The sequence below is a fragment of the Aspergillus pseudodeflectus genome (assembly GCF_044049435.1).
Source record: "Aspergillus pseudodeflectus strain CBS 756.74 chromosome Unknown BJX68scaffold_25, whole genome shotgun sequence".
NCBI classification, from domain to species: domain Eukaryota; kingdom Fungi; phylum Ascomycota; class Eurotiomycetes; order Eurotiales; family Aspergillaceae; genus Aspergillus; species Aspergillus pseudodeflectus.
In genome coordinates, this window is record NW_027263801.1 from 375100 (window position 1) to 383426 (window position 8327).

The 8327-nt window shown below is 54.8% G+C and overlaps 4 protein-coding genes across 4 annotated transcripts; 1 reads left to right on the forward strand and 3 right to left on the reverse strand.

Annotated features, from left to right (window-relative positions):
- Positions 1-246: 246 nt before the first annotated feature.
- On the reverse strand, positions 247-2005 carry BJX68DRAFT_267602 (Zn(II)2Cys6 transcription factor; the record flags this gene model as incomplete). The annotated part of the gene is made up of 2 exons (XM_071045852.1): positions 247-1857; positions 1910-2005. 2 exons carry the CDS (start codon positions 2003-2005, stop codon positions 247-249), a joined length of 1707 nt encoding a protein of 568 aa, XP_070898431.1.
- Positions 2006-2949: 944 nt separating this feature from the next.
- Positions 2950-3422, reverse strand: BJX68DRAFT_267603 (uncharacterized protein; the record flags this gene model as incomplete). The annotated part of the gene is made up of 2 exons (XM_071045853.1): positions 2950-3087; positions 3159-3422. The coding sequence occupies 2 exons, from the start codon at positions 3420-3422 to the stop codon at positions 2950-2952; spliced, it is 402 nt and encodes a 133-aa protein (XP_070898432.1).
- Positions 3423-4152: 730 nt separating this feature from the next.
- BJX68DRAFT_267604 (putative secretory lipase) lies at positions 4153-5682 on the forward strand (the record flags this gene model as incomplete). The annotated part of the gene is made up of 1 exon (XM_071045854.1): positions 4153-5682. One exon carries the CDS (start codon positions 4153-4155, stop codon positions 5680-5682), a length of 1530 nt encoding a protein of 509 aa, XP_070898433.1.
- Positions 5683-6685: 1003 nt separating this feature from the next.
- Positions 6686-7524, reverse strand: BJX68DRAFT_255784 (cutinase family protein; the record flags this gene model as incomplete). Its single annotated transcript, XM_071043097.1, has 3 exons — positions 6686-6953; positions 7041-7255; positions 7348-7524. 3 exons carry the CDS (start codon positions 7522-7524, stop codon positions 6686-6688), a joined length of 660 nt encoding a protein of 219 aa, XP_070898434.1.
- Positions 7525-8327: the final 803 nt, after the last annotated feature.

Consider the following 8327-nt stretch of genomic DNA (forward strand, 5'->3'; position numbering starts at 1 on the left):
GTTCATGTCCTCGTTTCAATCAAGAAGCTTTCAAGCTGAACGTAATCACTTTTTATCTCTGTGCTTTTCACCACGTGTAAGGAGTATCCAAGTCGTAATCCGTGTATCTCATAACAAACGAGCGCCAAACGCAAAAAATCCAAGGTAATCTATAAACCACCCATTTCTACAACATGGTACAATTCCACCTCCCAACCCCAATCTACCGCACCATCCACGATGCTGATGTTGATGCTGACGCTGACGCTATCGATATCTCCCAATCTCCCTCTGAATCCTCAACATACTACTCGGCCACCACTCCCCACACTCCAGCCCCCCCTGCCCCGCGGCGACACCAGCCCCCGAAGACGCATTCGCACTCGCACTCGCACCCCCCCAAATCCTCGCGACAAAATCCTCCCCAAAGCGATTCAGCATCCCCGCCAGCGTAATCTGCGGCAGCTTCCCAATAAACCAGCTCTCCTCGGCGACCAAAAACATCAGCACGCTCCAATGCGCATAGATATCCAGCGCAAGCGCCTCGACGACACCGAGCTCGTCGTGCACGCCCCCGGGCGTCGTATTGTGCATCGGGCCCTCGAGGCGTTTGTCCAGGAGGGGCAGGGTCAGGTCGAGGTATGCCTGCGGCGCGTGGACGAAGAGGCTGAGGAAGGGGCGGGTCATGTGGGCTGTTGGGGACGGGGTGGAGGGGCGGCAGGTGAAGGCTGCGAGCCAGGGGGGGATTGTGGGGAGGTGAGGGGTGTGGGTCATTGTGGGTGGGAGGGGGATGGTTTCGCCCGGGGCGAGGTGGGCGGGGGGGAAGACGGCGGAGCGGAGGGTGGAGATGTAGTCGAGGGCTGAGGCGCAGGCGGCGAGGGCGGAGGGGTTGAGAGTTGTGTTTTCGGATTGCGAGGGTGGCGAGGAGAAGATGAAGGCGGAATCGAGACGGTCTTGGAGCTTGGCGAATGCCGCTTCGCTGGTGCTTTTGATGATGTGGTACATTGGGTGGTTGTGTGACGGGGGTAAGGGGGTTGTTGTTGTTGGTGGAGATGGGTTAAGCGGGCTGTCGTTGTATGTGTCTAGTCCCGCGGCGTCCATGTCCATGTTGTCGAGTTCTTCAGACAGAAAAGTCTGTGGGGATGTTGGGAGGGAGGAGCTGCTGGGGTGGGAGGCCAGAGCCCGGATTGTAGCGCTGATGCCGCGCGAGAGGATGATGACGTCTCGCGGGGTTGTGGCAAGGAGCTTTTGCGATGGATGCCCCTCTGAGCGGCTGGAGATCCAGTGGTTGATCTGCTGGCTGGCTGTTGCAAAGGGCACGAGCAGCGGGGGAGCGGCGAGAAGGGGCTCCGCGTTGGCTGGACTGGGTCTTGAGATCAACTCGCGTAGGCGTTCACTGGCGAGGTTGTAGTGGTGGTAGCCCGCCATGAGGGTGTTGCTCACGGTGCTGATATCCGGCGGGGGGTCCTTGTAGATCATGTCGCAGCACATGCACGCGGCGGAGACGGCCAAGATGGAGTGGTAGACGGTCTTGCTCCGCAGCGCCAAGGTTGGTATGCATATTTGCAGGGCGTGGTGATCTCGCTGGTTGTCGGTCAGCGAGCGGCAGGTGTGCTGCAGGTAGTGGTGGTAGAGGCCAGCGTCGGTCGTGTCAAAGTCAAAGTGCTGCGTGGGCTTGACAAACGGGACCGGCGACAGTCTCGGAATCTCATACGACGGCGATGGCGAGGGCGAGACTGCACTGCGCGGGCTTGGAGGCGGCAGAAACAGCGATGGCTCGACACTCGCTGCAGCCTGCGCCGGGGGTGATGTTGGCTGGTAGATGCACTCTTGCCGGGTCAGGATACATCTTGAGCACGACGGCTTCATCTCATCGCACTGTCAAGCATTAGTACATCTCGCGTGAGCTGACTCTATTCAAAAGACTGACCTTGATCCTCCTCCGCTTACACTCCATGCATCCATTCCTCGACTTCTTGTGGCGGCGCCGAGGCCGGAACTTGCTCTGGGCATCGGCAGTCAACATGGCCATTATGTGGATATTAGAGTATTAGAGTATTAGAGAATTAGATATCGTATTCGCGACTCACTTCCGTACACACGGGCTTTTTTAAAGTTTCTTGACAGGCGGATCAGCCCTGTTGCACGAGTTGGAGCCCGACTCAGCCCCAGAGATTATTCAGCCAAGACCGAAATTTGGAATACCTTAAATTGAGCCGTGTGTCCAATCACAGCGCAGTGGCTCGTCTGAGCGTGACTCTGATTGGTGAATTCGTCTTTTGGTGGAGCGGGGCATCCACCTGCTGCAATGGGACAAGTAGACGGCGATCAGATTCCAAATCCGATGAACCACGACTGCAGCAACTTCTTCACCGGTTTTTCCGGCACTGTCAGATCTAGACCGTGAACCTGGGGTTTCATCCATCTCCGACTCCGAGTAGTATAGGCTACCGTCTAAGCCTCAGCCGCTTTGCGACCCTGTGGACCCGGGGTCCCTGTCTTCGGGCCCGTGGGAGGCTTCAGTCTTCTTCATGCACCTTCACGTCACCGTCAGCGGCGTTTTGCTGGCGTCTTTTGGAGTCATCGGCGGTGCAACATCAATTACAAATTCATGTTATGCATCTGCCTGATATGCCTGAAAAGGACTCGTGCGAGAGGTCGGTGGCTTTTAATTTGAGTCGGGCGCAGTCGCAACTATACATACTGGAGAAGATGGATGGTGGATTTAGGCACGCCTTTGACTAGATTAACAGCTCCGGAACCGTATCCATCGTATTCTCTATCTAGGATCTGTATTCATAGCTGAAGCCGCGGAAACTCATTCCCACACGATACAACCAAATACAAAAGGTACAAACAGAACGCTCCACAGGTAGAGTATAATACACGCGCATAAGCTTAAACATCCGACCCCAAGAAAACCGGTCAGCAGTTCAGTAGCCAAGACCACCGACAAGAAACAAGAGTATGCTATCGGACTTGGTACTCGCCAAGGGAGAATCTTGTCCGCGCCTTCGGTCCGGCCAATTCATGCACGGAATGTTCTGTTGGAATTGGCGAGCCGTCTAGCTCGTAGATTGCGTCTTTTTCAGACTCGGGTTCTCGATACTATCAAGAGTCATGTTAGGCAATTATTCCTGCCATGGATTTACTCCCCTTCGAGTTGATCATCAACATACCATAGGCTGCACTTCATACGGGGGCGGACTACAGCTAGCAATCTGGACATGCTTCTTCGATCTCCGGCGCTCGTGCCAGTATCTCCGGCTCAAGATGTCTCTTTTCGAAGTAAACATAGGCTCTGTAAGGGGTGTATCTTGTTCCTGAGGGGTAAATGGGATGATATTGTCGACAGCTGAAGGTCCATCGCGTTTCTTCTTCTCGTGCTCATCTGCGGCTTTTGCAGCAACAAGCACTGCGCCGATAAGGATGAGGGACGCCATTGTTCGGTTGGTTCGGCTCGGGTTCGGTATACTTGAATAGAGTATGTAGTATGTCGGTGAATAAACGTGAAAGACAGCCGACAAGTAACGTGCGAAGTGCGAGATGAGTCAAATGCCCAATTCAATAGGATTGGAGGATAATTTGTTTCTGAGAGATTTCAACCACGCCCTTGTTAAAAGTGACTCTGAAGCCCTGCATGTACTATATAGCAGTCTCCTTCCAGAAAGAGAAAGAGACGACGACATTGTCACTCCGAGGCCTCCAAGGCGCAGCGCCGCGCCACAGTCTAGACGCTGTCAACGGGCCCCATGGATTTGGAAGCGAATATTCAATACGGAGTAAGCATCTAAAAAATTCTGCACCCTGCAGTGAGTCAGTCTCGACTTGTACGGAGTAGATACATACTTTGAGGCTTGCGCTAAATCATGCAAGTGCGGTGCCCCGTGGGACTCGGAGCGTATGCGTATGCGTATGCGTATTCGCGTCGGGCCCCTAAATAAATGCCAAGCCCTGCGCCTCTACCGTATGCGGATCGCAAGCGTATACTTGTTTTCGGTTAGCACCGAGGCTCAGGTGGTCATGACTAGGTAGGGAGGTGTTCTCGTAGATGGTTGTTGTATGAGGGGCATAAATAGTATGGGGAGGTCTGATGGTATAGAGGTTTGGGGATCAGCATCAGCATAATTGCCATTGTACTGTCATCCTAGTAGGGTCATCGACATCAGCACGATGAAGTCCCTTCTCCCCTTTTCAATGAAAAGCATATCCATTGCGATCGCGCTCTCAAGCTTCCTCGCAACCTCCGCCTCGGCTCAGGAAAGCACCAGCACAGCATGCGACAAAGACTGCCAGGACTTTGTCGATATGGGCATCGCCTTTGAGCGCGCCTCGTTTGCCCACGAGGGCCTCGACGGTTTCTACACCATCCCCGATGACTTTGATCCGTCCATGGAACCGGGGACCCTTCTCCGCGTCGAGGAACATACAGACATCACAAACTACACCGTCCCCGGTGGCCTGACCATGTCGCGGATCATGTATACCTCCGAGTCACTCAACGGGACGGTCGTCCCCGTCTCTGCGTTCGTCTTGTGGCCGTATGCTCCATTCGAATACAAAACCCAACACTCGAGCTCGACCTGCTCCTCTTCAAATACAAGCACCAAATTTCCCCTCGTCGCCTGGGCCCACGGCACATCCGGCGTCTTCCCGCCCTGCGCCCCCTCAAACTACCGCTCGCTCCAATACAACTTCATGACCCCGTACTCCCTAGCCCTCGACGGCTTCGCCGTCATCGCAACCGACTACGCGGGGCTGGGCGTAACGACGCTCCCCAATGGCGTCCAATCCCACGCCTGGCTCACCAGCCCCGCAGGCGCCAACGACGTCGCGTACGCCATCGACGCAGTCCGCAAAGCGTTCCCAGCGAACCTCGACGCCGACGGACCTTTCGTGGCCATGGGCCACTCGCAGGGCGGAGGCGTTGCGTGGTCGTTCGCCGAGCGACAAGCCGCCCATCCGCAAAAGGGGTACCGGGGCACAATCTCAATCTCTCCGGCGACGCGGGTAATCGATGAGATTGAGCGCGCGATGCAGGTCTTTGGCGGCACGGAGGATACGGCGACCGTGCCCATCTGGGCGCCGACGGCGCTGGGTCTCCAGGTGAAGATCGTGGCGGCTGTGACGGCTGTGTATCCCGAGTACAATGACACGGGGATGAGCGAGGCCGCGTATGACAGGTGGCACAACGTCCTCGAGCCGGTTGGTGGCTGTCTGGCGACGGATACGCTGGCCTTTCTTTCTGTCACCGAGCAGGTGCGCGCAAACTGGACGGCGGATCCGCTCGTGCGCGAGTGGCAGGAGGTTGCATCTGCTGGCCGCAAAGCGTTCCGGGGACCGATGCTGGTAATCGTTGGCGAGGAGGATGCGCTTCCCGTTGATATGCTCGAGGACGATATCGAGGCTACGTGTGCGGTTGAGGGCAATGAGGCGCAGGGACTCGAGATGGCTGTTTATGGGGGGATGCAGCATTTTCCGGTTATTCAGGCGAGTCGCGGGAAGTGGATGCGGTGGATTAAGGAGAGGGTTTCGACTCCTTATACTCCTGCTGGTCATAGCAGTCATAGCGGCGGTGATGGTGTTTGTGGGAAGAAGAGCGTGGTTGAGGGCTTCAAAACGCAGTATAGCTCGCACGCAATCACGCCGAATTGGCTGGTTAGTTGGGCGCCGCCGATGGAGGCGTGGAAGTATGCGCTGTAGGTGGCAGAAAGATGGCGCTGTGTACAGTACTTTGTATATGTTTCTGAGCATGCCATTAGTGGGGAATTATATTTGATGCGAAAGAGAAACATTGTTGTACCAACATTATGTTTATAGGACGTTTCTCGCACCAGAGGGCCTTTACTTCCCATTCTACTATTCCATTTAGCAGGGAAATGCCGGATATTCCTCCCGAGTGAGTACATCTACCATAGCTGAAATCTCCTCCGGCAACGACCTATCAATCAGAGTAAGAAGTATAGAAACTGCCGGCTTTCTCTAGGCCTATCACACTAGCTGTACATATATGTGCGGCGGGTACAGTAGGATAACCATGACCCTAACCTCAAAAGCCGTACCCAGCTGTCACTGCAATCGACACGCCTCAGTTCAACTGAGGGGCCGTGCCGGATAAGGCAGAGGCTGAACGAATAAAGAATTGATATAACAGGCAATGCTTGTAAATCCAGATCTGGAGCTAACCATAATGACACTCCTCAAGTAGCAGCAGCCACTTTCACCCACACCAAACAAACCCAGATAGAGCATCCAATCTCAAGTCAACGCCCTCTGCCCCGTCCCTGCCGCCGCTGCCTTCTTTTTCATGCATAGCATATTTACTCAGATTCTTCAGAGATAGGTATGCCTTTATCGAGAACGGAGCAGAGGGTTGCACCAAAATGCCCGCCTTAGCGACTGTGGCTATAGTGGCTATACACATACTGTTTCGACCGTCAAGTCGTTGGTTACATATGTATCTCGAGCCAGACAGGAACTAGTCGTATAATCAAGAGGTACTGAATTGGAAGTATTCAGAAAGACTAGTATCCCCCTTAAAAAGAAATCTGCTCGGAAGCACCACCGTGTAGCATGTGACCAGCACATACAATACATACACCAAGCTCAAGCTCCCCAAACAGCTCCTTCACTCCTCCAAAATCCTCCCAAAGTCCCATAGCCCTCAACGCAAGCACACAGAGTCCATAGCAGAAACCTAGCTCGCCTAAACAGAAACCTTACTAGCCAAAAAGGTCGCCGCCGCGCCCGCATTCGCCCCGTAGGTCAAGTGCGCGGCGGTGATAATCAGCGTCCCCGAGCAGACCAAGTCGCCGACGGCACAGTACACTTTCGTCTGGTCAGCCGGGTAGTTGGGGATCTTGCCGCCATCCTGGAGATTGCGCGTGAAGCCGAAGAGGACCACGCCCTTGACCATTGATTTGACCGAGTCCGAGAGATTCTGGATGGAGTTGTCCATTACGGCGGAGCCTTGGCTGTACCATTATCAGCATCTGCTGCCCCGGTTTGGTTGTTGGAGGGGAAGAGGTGAGTAGGTGGGTGTATAGAAAGTGAGTGCGTACCTATATCCACCCGCAACAATCTGCGTATCCGGACACTGCGATGCCGCGAGCTCAAACATATCGGTGGCAGCATCAATGCTCTCCTGGTTGGTATTCTGCGGCAGGAAGTTGGGCGCTAGCTCGGCTGTGTAGCCGTCTCCGACGCCCTGGCAGGCGACGTCGCCGCCGAGCTTGAGCTTCAGGTTGGAGCAGACGCCGGGACCAACCACGAGACCCTATAGGTATGTGTTAGGTTTGTTTGCACTGCCTTTTTGGAGATGCAGATGGGTGTTTTGGTCGGGGTGGATGATGGATGCAGTGTACGCACCATGTTACCGGACTCGGTTGAGCCACGAGCGAAGATAAAGGTAACGGCCTTGCAGGCTCCACTCTTCAGGTCGTTGGCCGTGTCGGCGAGCTGGCGAGCCTCGAGCTCGGTCGTCGGGACGGGGCTAGCAACGGCCAGGGCGGCCAGGGCAGCAACGAGAAGAGATCGGAGAGTCATAGCGAGGCGAGGGCGTGGAGGTGGATGAAGGACTGGACTTGGGATGCGGTGGTATCCTGCTTGATGGGCTTGAGCTGAGAAAAAAACCCTCTCTACCTGAACTTCGTAGCCATATTTATATTCTCATTCTCTGACCCCACACGACAGCGAGCTGCGAAACAACATCTACGACACCACAGTCCTAGGCTATACTCCATAGTCTATAACTGCCGACGAAAATACGGACAGTCCAAGCCTCAGACTCAGAGTGAGTCCAAAAATTCGCGATGCGATGCGCCCCGTTTCATATCCGCGATGGTGTTTCCTGCACCCCACACTTCTAGGCCAACCACCTTTCGACGCGGCGGGTTAGGGCTGTTTTGTTCCCAAATTCCATGCCAGGTGCGGGGGAGACCTTGGAAATAGCCTGGAATGCTTCGCATGGCTAGGATTGACAGGGGCTTGTGCGACTTGTCACCCGACCCAACCCAACGCTCGCGTGAATCTCGGGGAAACCTAGTCGCAGGCTTGATCCAATAGTAGTCTACTGATGCTGCTGGAGTCCTAGTCTGGACGTTCCTGAAACAGGAGTCGTCTCCGAGAGTGCCGAGGGAGCAACTGCCGCGTGTGGGGCAAATGAAACCGCCGAGGCCTGCAAGATCCATTCTTCCCTTATTGAAGCAAAACAAGCCTTCGTTTTTACGGCTGCAAGTATGGAAGAGAACTCTTGATTCCTGGTCAAGCCTTGCCAGGACAAAGAAGCTTGAGCCCTTGCTGCTGTTCCTTGTCTGCCAATATTCTTGTTTGGTGCTTGAGAGGCCATG